The 15,847-nt window shown below is 50.8% G+C and overlaps 2 protein-coding genes across 2 annotated transcripts in view; one reads left to right on the forward strand and one right to left on the reverse strand.

Annotated features, from left to right (window-relative positions):
• Window positions 1–4,683, forward strand: part of WWP2 (WW domain containing E3 ubiquitin protein ligase 2) — a 41,576-nt gene extending 36,893 nt beyond the window's left edge. Inside the window, exons 17-23 of the mRNA XM_059824653.1 lie at window positions 73–206; window positions 335–475; window positions 1,062–1,182; window positions 1,586–1,690; window positions 2,276–2,372; window positions 3,256–3,328; window positions 3,564–4,683. Of these exons, the coding sequence (XP_059680636.1) occupies window positions 73–206; window positions 335–475; window positions 1,062–1,182; window positions 1,586–1,690; window positions 2,276–2,372; window positions 3,256–3,328; window positions 3,564–3,663 (771 nt within the window). The 3' untranslated portion in view covers window positions 3,664–4,683. The remainder of the gene's footprint in view (window positions 1–72; window positions 207–334; window positions 476–1,061; window positions 1,183–1,585; window positions 1,691–2,275; window positions 2,373–3,255; window positions 3,329–3,563) is intronic.
• Window positions 4,684–6,618: 1,935 nt separating this feature from the next.
• PSMD7 (proteasome 26S subunit, non-ATPase 7) lies at window positions 6,619–13,206 on the reverse strand. Its single transcript, XM_059824806.1, has 7 exons — window positions 13,131–13,206; window positions 12,098–12,189; window positions 10,700–10,792; window positions 9,745–9,842; window positions 9,377–9,457; window positions 7,782–7,873; window positions 6,619–7,097 (listed from the first exon to the last, which is right to left on the reverse strand). The coding sequence occupies exons 1-7, from the start codon at window positions 13,202–13,204 to the stop codon at window positions 6,659–6,661; spliced, it is 969 nt and encodes a 322-aa protein (XP_059680789.1). The 5' UTR covers window positions 13,205–13,206; the 3' UTR covers window positions 6,619–6,658.
• Between the last annotated feature and the right edge of the window lie 2,641 nt (window positions 13,207–15,847).

Raw genomic sequence — 15,847 nt, forward strand, 5'->3', positions numbered from 1 at the left:
GGTGGAGCACCGTCTCGCCCCACGGGTCTGTCCTGGGGTCCCCTGTGACCCGGCGTCGCCTCTCCACCGCAGGCTTTGTATCATGGGAAGTTCATTGATACCGGCTTCACGCTGCCCTTCTACAAGCGGATGCTGAACAAGCGGCCCACGCTGAAGGACCTGGAATCCATCGACCCCGAGTTTTACAACTCCATCGTCTGGACCAAGTGAGTGTCCTGCGCTCCCTCCCGGCCCCGGGCCCGTGCTGCTGTGGGGGAGGCAGCGCTCCTCCCCACGGTCCCTCACCGCTGCCGGGTGCCTTTGTCAGAAATCACATCCCGGTGCCCTCCTGCAGGGAGAACAGCCTGGAGGAGTGCGGCCTGGAGCTGTACTTCATCCAGGACATGGAGATCCTGGGCAAGGTGACCACCCACGAGCTGAAGGAGGGTGGTGAGAGCATCCGGGTGACGGAGGAAAACAAGGAGGAGTACATCATGTGAGTGGCTGTCCCTAGGCCCCCGCTGGGCACCTACCCCCGCTGGCTGCAGGGCAGTTCTGGGGTGGGAACATGGGGCTTGGGACGTGGCCGCTTCCCTGGGCTACGTGGCCTGTGACAAGTATGGGCTGGCGCAGTCGGCCGAGCTCCGCTGCGGTCTGGCTTGCTGCTGGCTGGGCAGTTGCCAGTACTTTCAGGAAAGAGGAGAGGGGAGAGAGGGTGAGACTTCTCTCTCTGTCCCGTGGCTGCTCACCCTGCCTGTCCGCCGCTGGGCTGGCTGGGGGCTGCCAGGGCCCTCTCCTGCTGACGGTAGGCTCTGGCCGGGGATGTGGTTTGCACCCCTCGACCTCCAGACACGTGCTGGTTTGTGCGCAGGGCTGTCTGCTGTGCTCGTGTTTGGAGGTGGAGAGAGAAACCCGCTAGTGGGAATTGAGGGGAGCCTTGGTGATTTGCAGGAGCCCCTCTCCCCCTCCCCACACACCCATGCAGCTCCCGGGGCCCTCCCCACTGGCAGGAGGGATGGTGGGGGTTCCCTGTGCCGGGCCAGCAGTGCCGGCTGCCTGCCGACTGCCATCTGCCTTCCCAGGCTGCTGACGGACTGGAGGTTCACGCGGGGCGTGGAGGAGCAGACCAAGGCTTTCCTGGACGGCTTCAACGAGGTGGTGCCGCTGGAGTGGCTGAGATACTTCGACGAGAAGGAGCTGGAGGTGAGCTGGCGCCTTTGCTGGGACAGGGAAGCGGAGATACCGGTGTTTCCCAGCCCGCTGCAGGCTGCCCCAGGAATGGCACACGGTGATGGCGGAGTGCACCGGCTCCACTTGCACTCTCTGCCCCTCTGCCCTGTTGATGGGGGTACCCCCACTCCAGGTGGTCGGGTCTGTGGGGTGGCTCGTTGGGTCTGTGGGGTGGCTCGTTGGGTCTGTGGGGTGGCTTGTTGGGTCCGTTAGCAAGAAAATGTCTTGTTGGAGGCTCGGAATTCCTCCCAGACACCTCCGTTGCTCAGTGCTGGAGCCTGTGCCTTGTGAAGCCCAGCACTGGAGGAGCCGGTGCGCCGACACGCGGCCGCAGGGCCCTGTTTCTATCCCCATGCTGACCGTCCCCTCTCCCCAGCTGATGCTGTGCGGCATGCAGGAGATCGACATGAACGACTGGCAGAAGAATACCATCTACCGGCACTATACCAAGAACAGCAAACAGATCCAGTGGTTCTGGCAGGTGAGCTCCAGCGCCGGCAGCACCTCCGTCCTGCTCCGCAGCCCTGGCATTGTCCCCTGCCCGTGGCAGGCAGGGCTGGTCCGGGGCAGGCAGCCTTGCAGGCTGTCAGGAAGAACAAAATACAACCACAAGCACGTGTTCAGCAAGCAGCGTTTGGCTGTGGCTGCCGAGGACAGCAGGCAGCATTTAGTGGTCAGCGTGCTTCTAGCAATAGCTGCTCTCTTGGGCAGGACGATGAGAGGGGGTGACATGTAATAGAGCTGTGCTACTTCAGGCGGTGCAGCTCCATGCTGGCCGGGAGAGAAGGGGGTCAAAAATGGCTCTGAAGGAGGTCAAAGCTGGGCAGAGCTGCTCCCCACCGGCCCCGCGGGATGCACTCGTCCCTGAGGATGCAGGACTGGAGGCGAGGGCTGGACCACATGCCCAGCGTGCTGCATCGCCCCGGGCTGTGCCTGAGCCCGGCCGGCCGGAGGGCGTGGGGTGTTCATGGCAGGAGCCGTGCTGCAGGATGGTGCCCCAGGCCCGGCCGGGCCGTGGGCTCGGGGGTGACGGGGATCCCACTCTCCTGCCGCGTTCTTGTCATAGGTGGTTAAAGAGATGGACAACGAGAAGAGGATCCGGCTGTTGCAGTTCGTGACAGGGACCTGCCGCCTGCCCGTCGGGGGGTTCGCGGAGCTCATCGGTGCGTGTTCCTGGGCGCTTGGCTTGGGCGGGGGGTCCTGGGGAGGTGAGCTGGGGCAGCGGCTGTGTGGGGGGGCCGGCGGGTGGGCCCTGGCTGTCCATGTCTCCATCACAGAGTGCAGGGCAGCCCACAGCACGTAAGCAGTGAAGCAGCTGCGACGTCTGAGCACGGTGATTTAATCTGGTGGCATTGTACCCAGGCAAATTCCTTAGCCGTGAACTGTGCTGCCACAGTTAACTTTGGTAGTCCAGTTTGTAATCTCATTTTGCATGAGATTTGATTTTTGATTTAATTTTGATTTTTGTGCTATGAAACCCCTTTTCCAGAAAACCACAGTGTGGTATTATTCTGCTCTCATCCTTTAATTTGCTACTTCTCGGGGCCGGTACCAGCCTTTCCCTTACTTTCCTGGAATCGGTGTCAAGCTAACCAGCTAACTTAGCCCACTCGTTTATTCTTGCTGGCATATTAGCTTTTTTCCAGCCCCCTGGAACCTCTCCAGCATTCACAATCTGTTAAAAAATGACCTCAGTGACTCAGACTTCCTGAGTCAGGTCCTTTAAAACTCTTGGATGGACCCACGCAGTCCTGCGGGTCTACAAACAAATACGTTTTAGCACTTGCTATTTAACCGTCCTGCTTGGAAGCCACGCTGTTATCTCTCCATGCTGTGAATACGCTTTGCAGCTTTCTCCTTTCTTGTTTTTTGTACGTCTTCTCCACAAAGGGGTCAGAACAGGCAGCGAGTGCTGCTACAGATTTATGGCTCAATGTGTCTCTAGGATCAAGTGATGGTGCGATCTGCTGGCTAATGGCGTGTCAGAGGGTTTTCTTTTTCAGCTCCTAGTGATGTAATGAGATTTGCTGTGCTCATAATTAACAGGCAGCAACGGGCCCCAGAAATTCTGCATCGATAAAGTTGGCAAAGAGACGTGGCTGCCTCGGAGCCATACATGGTAAGTCATTTCTCCTTGGCCCCGTTAGGAGCACACGGGGACAACCGCTGGCAGTCTCTGCGGGGCTGCATGGGGCCCCGGGCGCCCTCCGCCCACGTTCCTGTGGGACGTAGCTGCTGTTCCTGGCCCTGCATCTTACCGCAGCTGCTGCGCGTGGCTGAGGCTGGAGGGGACCCTGCCATGGGGAGGAGAATTGGGATCGCAGCGCTATTCACAGCCTCTGCTGTCTCCCCAGCTTTAACCGTCTGGATCTCCCTCCCTACAAGAGCTACGAACAGCTGAAGGAGAAGCTGCTTTACGCAATTGAGGAGACGGAAGGATTTGGACAGGAGTGACGGAGCTTTGGTGCTTTCCCGGGGCGGGAAGGGGAGGGCCCTGGAGCGCTGCCGGCTGCGAGGTCCTGCCTGCCGGTGCCCGGGGAGCCCAGCGCCGAGCCCTCTCCGCGGGATGGTGTGCAGGCAGCTGCGGACACTGTTGCTCATGTTCTTGTGCGAGATCTGCACTAACGCAGCCCCGGGGCAAACGGGTCCACGTTTCCTTCCCCAAACAAATTCGAGGTGTGACGGGGAGGTGGACGCAAAAGCCTGGCTCCGCTCAGCTGTGAGGGGACGGGGCGAAGCCCTGGGCCTCGGCAGGTAGGCGCGGTGCACCGAGGCTCCCCGGTACCCCCTTGCCGACACAGTTAAGTGAGATCTGGTTTTGGCACAGGCTATTTTTCCCCTTACTTTCTGCCTTCTCATGGCATTTTAATACATGCAGGAGAGGAGGGGAAATGGCTCTCGAACCGACTCTCAGGTCGCATTTGGGCCCTATCCTGCACCTGGCAAAGGTAACAGGGAACCCCCAGTCGATGCTGCTGGGGCTGATGCCTCGCACGAGGGCTGGGACGGCCCCCTCCCACGGCTGCCCAGACCCAGCTCCTGGCCGACCATGTCTGTTGCGTGTTTTGATTTGCAAGCGTGTGGCCCCTGTGCTGTTGTATTTAATATTTAAGTGGTATGTTGCTCGGAGCTGGTGCTCCGCAGCGGCCTTGGGGGCTCCCGTCATGTTCAGGGCACATCTGGCCTTTGCTTGGGTCATGGTTCGGCCCAAAATCCCTGTGTTTCCTCTGTTGCTGGCCAGGCTGGTGCCAGGAGCTCCCGGAGCTGCGGGTGAGGGCAGGATCAGGCCTCTGCCCCTCACCTGGATGCCACCTCCGCTGCTGCTCCCCCCCACAGCGTGCACTGGGGAGACGGACCCGCGCGAGCGTTGGTGTACATAGCTGTACATAAAGGAAGTCCATGGATACAAGACACTGCAATAGCTTTTGACTGGTAACCGGATAGTTTTGTACTGCACCATCCTGCCTCAGCGACGCCGACTTCTTGTGCAATAAACAATAAGCAGCTGCCGAGGTGCGTGTCCCTGGTCGGTGTGTCGCATGGGGGGGACAGCCTGGTGCAGCCTCGGGGGGGTCTGTGTGGGGACTTGGCTGAAGGGCTGTGGTGGGCGCCCGGAGAGGGGTCAAAATAGTATCTATTTTTTCCATGCACCCACTGCACAGGAGGATGAGGCTGGATGCAGCTCTCCTGCCTGTCTTCACCCAACCTATAATCAGAGTCGGCTAAAAATGGCTCCAGGACACTTGGCAAGAGCTGGAGCAGCCTCCCTGTGCCACCGTGTGAAACCCAGCGCAGCGCTGGTGGAACAAAACCAGGTGCGTGAGGCCAATGGCCACAGGCTGGTGGCGTTTAGTAGAAAACCCAACATGAGCAGAACGAACCAAACCTGCTGTTCGTATCAGTGGGGGGACAGCCTTCATCCAGGAATTTTACCATGACTTTGCTTTTCAGCAGCTGCCTTGGCTGCTTGGTTCTTTGTGTGGGTTTGGTGTTTTTGTGGGTTTGTTTTTCTTCTTTAATAGTCTGTACTTGTGCGGCGCTGTGGGAGATCCTTGCCAAGCGTGGCCCAGCCAGTGCCAGCCCACTCCCAGAAGAAACGCTTCCATTGCTCTCGGCAGGCTGCTGGCGCTTTGCGCTCTTCCGGCACCAGCGTGCCGACACGCTCATGGGTGCCTGGAGCCCCGGGTGCTGCTCGCACTCAGGCATGGGAGGTGGCAGGGGCATGGGTGGCATCTTGTGCTGGGAGAGGCATGTCCCCCTCTCCTAGAAGATAGTGCTGGAGCACATGTTGTGTCTGTGCTGCCCGTTTGGCCCAGGAGGGCAGCGAGCAGCAACCCCCTGCCCTGTCCCCGTTATCCTGGCAGAGGATGGTGACATGGTGCAGGACAGCAGATCACAGCCGTGGCTGTCCCAGAGGTGCTGTGGCTCCCCCGTGTCACACCAGCACAGTGCTCTGTTTCCTTCGCTGGCACGGAGCTGTGGAAGCTGGAACAGCAGCGATGTGCCACCTGTGCCACCCTGCCAGGCACCGAGGTGCCTAAGGACTGTGCAAACAGGAACCAGATTAAATATACAGATGTCTATGTTGCATGAAATGGCCTAATTTTAACCAATTAGTCCTGAACAATGCAAATATGTACGCTCACTGCAAGCGTAATACGGTAATGACCTGACAGCTTACGGGAGGGTGTTCACACTGTGGTAGCATCACACACAGCCTCTCCTCCTCGCCAGAGCAGGATCCCATCTTCTCGCCCCTCTGTTTCCACCCCTGCAGAGCATCACATGAGCCAGGAGAATAGTTTTTAATCTACTCTCTTTCTTTTGTAAAGTGTCAGGTAACAAAACAGCCAACCCTGACCTTGTCACTGGCCAGCTAGAAAGGACAGCAAAAAAGAAAAAAAGCAATTCTATTAGCACAGCACAAGGTAGAGCTGGAAGAAACCAGCCAGCAGTAGCAACAGCCTCTTTGCCAGTCACCCCGCGGTGCTTCCGGAACGCAGCACCTCCTCCTCAGCTCAAAAATTAATTGATGCCAATGAATTGGGTCTCACACAGCAGTGAAAACTCCCAGGGACTGGTAAGACACGTACCTAGCATGAACTCTCACACAGTACGTGGTAGAAATCCTCAGCTGTTGCCCTGAAAGGCCTTGAAAGCGCACTGGCGGAAGGAACTAAAAAAATTAAATAAAAAGCCTCCCCCGGCTTTTACCCCTTCCCTGCCCTGTGCCGAGACCCCAATGGGCAGGCCTGCCCCCCCCCCCAGCCCTCTGCTTGTTGCAACGGCTGCTGGTTTGAGATCTATCCCACCCTGCTGTGATGAACACAAACAGCAGATATCAAAGTAGAGGAAAGCAGAGCACTGACCATTTCAACAAGAGAAACAAACCCAGCAAAGTGATTTAGTTTACAAGATTTTTAATTTACAAATAAAAAAACTACACATTTTACTTTTTCTCCTTTTTCTCATCTTTCTTGACATCGCTCTTCTCCTTGTCTTTCTCCTTCTCATCTTTTCTCTCCTTTTTACTTTCTTCTTTTTCCTGTCCTTCTTTCTTCTCTGCATCCCTGTTGGCAATCTTGTTGTTAATGAGGTTGTGCAGGGCAACCACAGAACGGATAAGAGAAGCCAGATAAACCACCACCATCTGGTCATTGGTCTTCAGATAAAAGGCCTTGACAAACTCTTGCAGGTTGACGTCCGGTAGCAGGTTGAAGACATCCTGAAGGTGGTAGATGATCTGGTGATTGATGGGGAGTTTGCCCATGGCTACTTTCTCTAGGTAGCTCCTGATGTCCAGAAGCTTGGAGTTCAGTCCCTTCAAGCCATGGACCTGATTTGTGATCCGCTGGGATAGAGTGCCCACTGTTGTATCCTTGATATCTCTGAAACACCCACAACAGAAAGAATCAGCAACAGAACGTTACTTTGCATTAAGAGGTGGGCACGGCCACTTACGAGATCTTTCCGGCTTAAGAAGACAAGCAGTTCGAAGCACAGCTGAAGTACAACTGACTGAAATGAACGCGTCAAGCCAAAGAATGAGAACAAACTGATGCACGTTACAAAGTATATCTAAACCAGATCATTGTCATATCCTGTGGTGTGCATATGTTCTCTTTGGAGTAATAGTTGTAACACCAGTTAGAGGGACAGAGAGAAATAAACCACAGGATTTCTGACTGGTGAAAAGGTGACGTGGTTTGCATTGGGTGACTGCTCTTTTTTTTTTTGACTGGAGAGCTACAGACCCATCAGCAACGCTCCTGTTCCGTCCTGCTCTGTGAGGTACACAGCAGCTGGAGGCAGTTCCAAACAATGCAATATTCAGTAGCTTTGATAGACTGAATATGTAGTTTTCATCATCTCATCAGCGGGCAGTCACACTTTTCACTAGCAATGAGTGAATATGCCAAGCAAGACTGCTAAATGAATACGCTCTTAGAATTTAAGTAGCGTGTTTAACAAGATCTGCGTTCCCCCCAGGAACCTGGCACTGGGAGATGCCAGATGGATCGCGGTCGCTGCTAGGCAAGGCTCATCAGAACACTTTCACATTAGATGCTTACCGTAGCAAGTGTTCGACACCAACTTCCTCTGCCTCCTCTGCTCCGATCTCGCTAGTCACATGCTCAAAGGTCTTGGAGGTCGGCGTGCCATCCTTCGAGGTGCAAGGATACAGGAGACACGGTCAGAGCGAGCACAGAGCTGGCTGCAGGCACAAAGCTGTGCGCCAACTAGCCACCACCCGTCTCACATGGGAACAGGGGGGCAACTCGCACCGTGTCACAGCTTAAGATTAACTGACGCCTGTTTCCAGTATCGGGAAGAGGCAATGGGGCAAATTAGGGCAAAACAGAGTATGAGGGGACTGAAGTGCACAGCTAAGGGGAGAAGTTTGTAAGTGAATCACAATGCCTTTTAAAAACACGGAATTTTAGATAGAGCATGAGAAACTGTTAATGAAACGAGCAAAGTCATTACATACAGTCCACAAAAAATCAGAGAGGAAAGGCTCTATTTGGATTTTTCTTGATTTGACTAGTCTCACCAACTGTCACAAGCCCAGAGTTGCTAGCAATTTCTTCTTTCTTGCACTCTGTGTAATTTTCAATTAATGTATTTTGCTGGTCTATGTACCGGTAGGTAGAATGGAAAGTCTTACTAAATACCACAATTCTTTCTTTCTTCCCTGATACAACCTTATTACATTTTGGGATATCTTTGGTCATCCTGATATTTGCTCTCAGGCAGCTAGAAGCACATAGGCAGTTCCAGAAAAAAAATACTAATATGGAGCAATCTCATTAAAATTGTCATTTATGCACTGGATATTAAGGAAGATGTTTAAAAGATTCACACGCTGAATTTCTGAGAATGAGTTTTACCCATGTGTTTTCAAAACCATTACCTGGCCCGGTATACAGCTGTGACTAGAAAGCACCACTGGGACTACTGTGAACTCATAAAAACTAAGAACAAATCCCACAGATACAAGATCTACAATACCGGGAGCAGCTCTTTCTCCATAGTGAGGATCTCAGAAAGGCAAAAGGATCAAACTTTTTTTATATACATCCAGGATGTAATTTAAATCAAACAACTGCAAATCAAAAGCTAAAGCTGACTGACTACTGTGTGTTGTTTGTCTGCACGGTGCTGCAAGTGATTAGTAAGTGTTGCTCGTGCCTGACCTACCCACTCAGCACTGGCAGGGGCACAAATGAATGAGCAACACAATCACCCAGACACCTCTGCAAACAGGCTGACATGTCAAAGTGACATCTTAAAAGTGCTCTAACCTGTGACCTTCTTCATGGCCACGGACATGACAGAAACAGGTAAGAAGCATCTAAATCATACAGACAGCTGGAGCTGCGGAATTGCTTAGGTCAAACAGTAACGCACAGCTTTTCTTCCAAGAGCATTGGTGGATGAAAGCTTTAGTTGCAAGTGCTTATATGACGATGGGATTTAACCTCTGGTTTCAGTGGATTTTGGCTGCAAGTCACAGGCCCTCGCTAGGGAGTGCAATAAACCATACGTAAAAGCAACTATGTGCCATGGGATGTGCATCCTTCAGAAAATAATGCAATCCCAACAGCCATCTTTTAATGGAAACCCTTTTCCTAGGAAAAGGCAGAGAGGCATGTTAAATACTCACATCGTGAACTTCTTCAACCGAAATATAAGCTTCTGTGGGCAGCCCCAGGTCCTTTGGCTTCACATCAATAATCACCAACACCTTATGGAAAAAGCAAACGTTTCAGAAAACCGGCTTTCATTCAGAGACTAGAAAAAAATACCTGTCAGCTCTTCACAGCTATGGCATGCTGGCTGCTCGGAGGTGTTAACTTCAGGCACTGAGAAAAGACATCTATAGCTGTTTCAAAAGACTCTAATCTGAGTTCCTCAACCGCTTTACAGCTACCAGGTCTTTAACATGCCGTATGACCAGTAACAAAGGCCAAGGGTTCCAAGGTCCCCCATTTAGGAGGAGAGAGGGAAAAACCAAAAACGTGCCGCACTTACAGAGTTAGGACAGTATCTTTTCATCAGTTCATTGATGGCGATGTCATTCTTGTGCAGTTTCGGGCCTGTGTGGTACCAACCAACTATTCTTTCTCTAGCTGAGCAAAACCAGAAAGGATTCTAAATCAGAATTGCATGGTAAGACAACAGCAGAAAGATTTAGGCAGAGATTGAATTAGCAAATCAAGGGTGAAAATCTGATGCATGTAGAAGTCGAGTGTAAAGTAGGGGGAAATGAATCACAGTGGGCAAGACAATGACATGGCTAGTGACAAAGACAGCTTACTAATCGTACTTACTTATTGTAGCTTACTGATCACATATATAACTCTACCCCTAGGTTCTTAACTAAACCGGACTATTTCATATCATTTATCAATTTTGCAGCTACCAGGATGTGACAGCTTGAAACTCTGACATCTAAGAATGCAAAAATTCTAGAAACGCAAACTGTATCACGAGAATGACAATTGTTCCCAGTGCTAAGAAAATTCATAGGAATTTAAGTTATGACTGAACATTCAGCTTTAAAGTCTCAAACTGTGCGGTAAAGACACTTTTTGTAACAGTGGTGAAGAGCAATTAGAATCATTACTTAAAAGTTTGTAACGTTCACATTCATAAAAAACTAAGTTCAGGGCACATCTGCACAAAACAGGTTATAGAGGGGAAAGCTTTGAAATTCTTCAGAAATAATGGCATTTTTGAAATCTGAATTACTCTGAAGATACAAAGCTGTCAGGAGACTTGGAAAATTAATGTGTTAAGAACACAAACTACTTGCACAAATTAAGCCATGGAAAACCATCAGTGAAAGTGAAGCCATGCAGGGAATTAGCATGGAGTGTCTTAAGTAAGCAATTAATTTTCTACCTTACTATGAATTCACTTTCCCATACAGAGTCTTGAAAGTTTCTAGGAATGTGTCCCTGACTGCAAGACGACCTCAACTTACCGTTGACCTTCTTAAACATTCCATACATGTTCTCCAGATAGTCATGGTCTAGAAACCACACAGTATCGTCCTTGTCATCCTCATCAAAGGGTACTGGGAATAAAACAAAATATCAATATTTAAGAATCCAACTTCCAGAGTGAAAATGTTTATAGAAACACTGTGTTCTAGTACATCTTTGGCTGCTAAAGGAGAGTTTAATCAGTTTCAACTGTTCTGTAACACTACGCTGCACAGGGGAACCTGCAGTGCTGGTCAATTCTCTCAGGTAGAGGCCATCTCATAATTACTAACAGTTTAGAACTGAGGAATGAAATGCAAAGCATTCTGAGGGTTATCCTCAGTGGACAACATCAAGCGTCAGAGAGAAATCCTCCCATGCACAAAAGTGACTCAATAGACATTCGATACGATAAACCGAGTATCCCAGCAGACTTCATAGCTTGTTGATCAACAGCAGTCTACTTAGAAAAATTAGTCCTCAGTGCAGAACACGTCATCAGCACTTTTATAGACTACTAGAACACTTTGAGGCACTTTAAGTAAGGACTATTTACCCTTGAGTAAACGACTAGTTATTTTATCAGTTAGCATGTATACAGCCACACAGGCTCAGTTCTGAGAACAAAGACTGGTCTCAGTCTTTTAATTTACAGGTATAGTAAAAGCTTCAAAGTTGAAAGGCTGTTGAAATGACAAAAAACCCTCTTTTCAACTCAAATAGAAAAAGTTCCTGAAAAATTGGAGAAAAAAAAGTCCACACTTGGGAGAAGAACTCCGTATAAACTGTGAAACTCCATATATAAACTGAGGTAATTTTGCTTTGTCACAGAGTAGCCCCATGGGAAGGAAATGATCTAACTAACACAAATGGGTCAGCAAAAGCCATGCATTCAAGAAGTACTTTTACTATCATATGTGAGTATTTAAGAGGAAACGACTTCAACACTATTAATAACATGCTTAAGGAAAGAACTAGTATTTATCCGGACAAAATCTGAGAAAAGAAGTAACACTAAAATATACATTAAATCTTTACTCAAGTAGGTAACAGCTACATCAGCACTGAGAGCTGCGATTTCCGTATGACATGTTGAGACACTGATCACTCAGCAGAGGTCAGTGAGCCCAATGCAGCACAATATTGTGTTTTAAAAGAGGTTTACATCCGCCCCCGTAACATTCCACATTGTGCAATATTACAGGGAAGGTGCAGGACGAGACTGGCTGGAATAGGTGTATTTTTGACAGCAGTTAGCATTTTTTGTTTGATATAGGCTGATCTGTACATGGAGGGAACAATCTGTGCTCTGGCACAGTGGCTTAAAAAAACCTAAACGCAATTCATCTATTAAATAATTCAGTAGATTTGAAGAAGGGTAGGACACCCAAACTCACCTGCAAAACTGTTGGACACATCTAGTATTTTTTTCTGCCACGAGCCCAGCAACACACCGACAACTCGTTTCTGATTTCCGACTTTTCCTATTCTAAATGGAAAAGACTGTCAGTTCCTACGGCAAAAAGCCTGATTCAGGAAAGAAGGTAACAGCGGACCAGTTGTTTCGTCGAATTTCTGCAAGTTAAACAGTATGTGCGTTGCAACAGAAGAAAAAGCATTATGATTGTTTTATTGCTGATTGTTAATTTACATCTAGAAAAAGGCGTTTTGGTGCCCTCAGAACCAAACCTTGTAACCCAGCGATGCAGAAAGAGGACTACGTGGCCTGATGCAGCTAGCGAGGGGGAACGCGACCCAAAATAAGCACCGCTGCAGCCTCTCCGCAGGACAATGGGCTATAAAAAAGTGAGTAAGCTCTTAAACTGCTCGGTGTTATCCACAACTTGCTTTCACAATGGCAGGCTTGTTTGCCTTGCGAGATTTTTTTTTTTTTTTTTTAACATTAAAACTGCTTGTCAGTTGGCGCAATTAAGTTAAATCAGGCACGAGTTTCACTAGGTGTTCAGAGGGATACGGTTTATCCCCCGCTCGGCCAGCTGCAGCTGCAGGAACAAGCCCCGCGTCTCCCCCGCTCGTGTTTTAACCAGCGGGACGTTGCTCCCCAGCCCTCGGCGGGCCCGCGGACAGCCCCCTCACGGCACCCCAGCGCTCCCCACCCTCGGTCTTGTCTCCTCCCGAGGAGGAAAACAACAGCGGCGGCGCCGGGCCGGGGGCTCCGGCGGCTCCCGCAGGCCGCGCTCCCGCCGCCACCCGGGGATCGCGGCCCTCGGCACCGAGCGACCGGCCCGGGCCCGGGCGCGCCGCTCCCCTCACGGCGCGGGGTCCCCTCCGCCCCGATCTGCCCGCCCCGGGGCCCAGCGCGCCGCTCCCCTCAGGGCCCCGCTCCCCTCACGGCCCCGGGTCCCTCACGGCCCGGCCCGGCCCGTGACCGTGACTCAGCGCCGCGGCGCCGCGCCCGTCCGGCCCCACCTGTTGAAGTGATCGACGACGCTGAGCAGCACCAGCGGGTGCACCACCACCCGGTCCACCGCCAGCTCCGGCATGGCGCCCGCCCGGCCCCGCTCCGCCGCCAGCCCGGCCCGACCGCCCGCCCGCAACCAGGCCCGCTCCCCGCCGCGCGGCCCCACTCCCAGCCTGCCCCGCTTCGGGGCGGGGCCACCGCCGCCATCTTTAAGAGGTCGGCGGCGGCAGGACACCATCTTGGAGAGGTCGCAGGAGACGGACGCGCCGCCGCCATCTTGGGAAGGTGCATCTCCGCTGTCGGCGGCGCGGCACCATCTTGGGGAAGTCGGGTCGCTCCGCCCGGAGGTGAGGGGCGGGACGGCGGAGCAGGGAGGCGGGCGGCTGGCGGGCGGCCCTCGCTCCGGGGGTCTCCGGGGGTGCGGGTCTCCCTTCCCCGCAGCTGTGCCTCGGCGCGCCCCGCTTGAGGGGGAGCGGCTGCGGGGCTGGTTCCTGTCAGCGGGGGTCTGAGGAGGCAGGGTCGGAGGGAGGCGGGCAGCCCGGCCGAGGCGCCTCCGGCCCCAGCCAGCGGGTCCCTTGTCCACCTGCTGACTGAAGGGCCCCCAAGAGCGTTTGCCCCATAATGCTTCCAGGGACAGCGGTTTCAGAGGCTGGCCAGCCTTCCCGGACTCCCGCGGCTGCTCTTCTGGAAGATGAGTGTGGCATTTGCCTTTTTCCGCTTGTCAGGAACGTCTCTTAATCACCATGACCTTTCAAAAAATGAGAGATGGCCTCATAATGATGTCGTAATCTTAGCATTACCACTAGACTGCAGGTCTAAAATGCAGGGGTGCTGTCCTCTCATCTTGACAGAGAGTGAAAGTGCTACTAGCATATATACAGGGTGGTATTCTGACCTCTCAGCTGTGCGCTCTGCCTTGACTTCTGTCTCTGCAACTTCGGGAGCTGTTGCAGCCTGGGCTGGAAGAACTCCCATCACCCTGCCTCTCGTTCCAGAGCTTCGGGTGACTTCAGCGTTCCCAGTGCGCAGTGATAAAAGTCTATGTAAATAGGCAGAAATCTTGATTGCTGTTAGTGTTTGCTTTCTCCCGAGGAGACTGTGTTAGGCTAATTTGTTTTGGTTTGTAGGCAAAACCAGCATCCTTCAGTCTCTCTTACTTTGTAAATGTTTTTCCTCTCTGAAGTACAGCTTTCCTCTATGTAGGAGAGAAACAGACTCTGAACTAAGCTGCGTGCTTAGGCTAGTCTTTGTAGGAGAGTTTTGCACCTCATGAGTAGGAACTGGTAGACGCAGAGCTGTCTTTCCTACTTACTTCTCGTAAGAAAAGAGAAGCTGAGGCTGTTGTTCCTGAATCTACTATGAAGGAATTACTAACGTGAAAAGTATTAGCAAAATTCTTGAGGACAGCCTCACTGTTTTTAAAGCATTATGGTATCCCTTATTTTCTACGCTTTTCCCATGTTACGTGGTTTTTGCCTGTTTCTCGGGTCTGACCAAATGGCGGTATTCTGGGTGGAATCTAAAGTCTTGCGTTGCTGTTTAGCGTCTTTTAACACTTAGCAGATTTCAGCAAAAGCAGCTTTCATTTACAAACTCTAGGAGAATGAGAGACCTCTCGTGGAGGTTTTTAGACGTTACATCCTTTAGTGTTGCTGCTTGTAAAAAAAAATTTCTGGGCGAGTTTTTAGAGTTTTTTTTCCCAGCAGAGGGAGACTTCTGACCGTGACATTCAAATATAGCCAGCATTCTTGTAGCTTGTTTTATCAATATACATATAAAACTCAATGTTCAAATTAACTAGTTCAATAAGTAATTTAGCTCATTGATTTTTGGGCATATCCTAAGTGCCATTACAAGCTACGGATATTTTAAATGCCATTACCTAATAGAAGGAATGTTTTAAGCACCTTTTATTGATTTTATTACTGCTTTATTTTGCTGTCTTGGTTTAAAATCATTTTAACCACTCTGTAATCAAGAAGAAATATATCGTTGGTGAAATACAGTCAATTTCCTAAAAACCTTTGACATCGTTAAATAAGGAATTACAGTTGTTAAATCATGTCAGGCAATAACCGAGGGACAGAAAAGATATAAAATTCGGAGCAGTGGGCCAGCATACCAGTAAGCTGTTTTGACCTCTGGCATTCAGAGTCCGTATGTGACAATCACACTTCAATTCTGTTCTCGGTTCTTACATCAGTCGGAAGAGATTTAAAATCTCAGCATGCCAGGACGGTTGTTGAAGGATAACAGAGTATGATCTAGAGACAATTAGGGGGCATTTTAATGACCTGCTGTGACTTTTTGTTAAAATTACTCTCTAACTTAGCACATTTGAAGTTTCATTTGCTGGATTGTATTGCTAGTAGTTTAGTGTATTGATGCTATACACGGGAGTAAATTGAGTCTGCTCATAGGGATTTCAGTTACTTCCCTTCCCAGCTCTTTTGACTTGAGAAGATTATCAGTAATATTGAGCTAATCAGCTGGTAGATGTAGACTGGGAATACAGGCAATATGTTGCTTAATCAAAGAATTGAAAAGTAAGTAATGAATGTTGGTGCTCAATAAAAAACAGCTAATGAGTTGATTGCATTGATGCTTGATGCAATTTAACTGTAGAGTGGCAAACATCAATACTTATATTATGATTTGGCTCATGATTGCTGAGCTGAAACTCAAAGTTTAGAGAGGTTCTCCAGTATGCGAGCACCTGGCAACT

Source organism: Gavia stellata, chromosome 15 (assembly GCF_030936135.1).
Source record: "Gavia stellata isolate bGavSte3 chromosome 15, bGavSte3.hap2, whole genome shotgun sequence".
Classification (NCBI taxonomy): domain Eukaryota; kingdom Metazoa; phylum Chordata; class Aves; order Gaviiformes; family Gaviidae; genus Gavia; species Gavia stellata.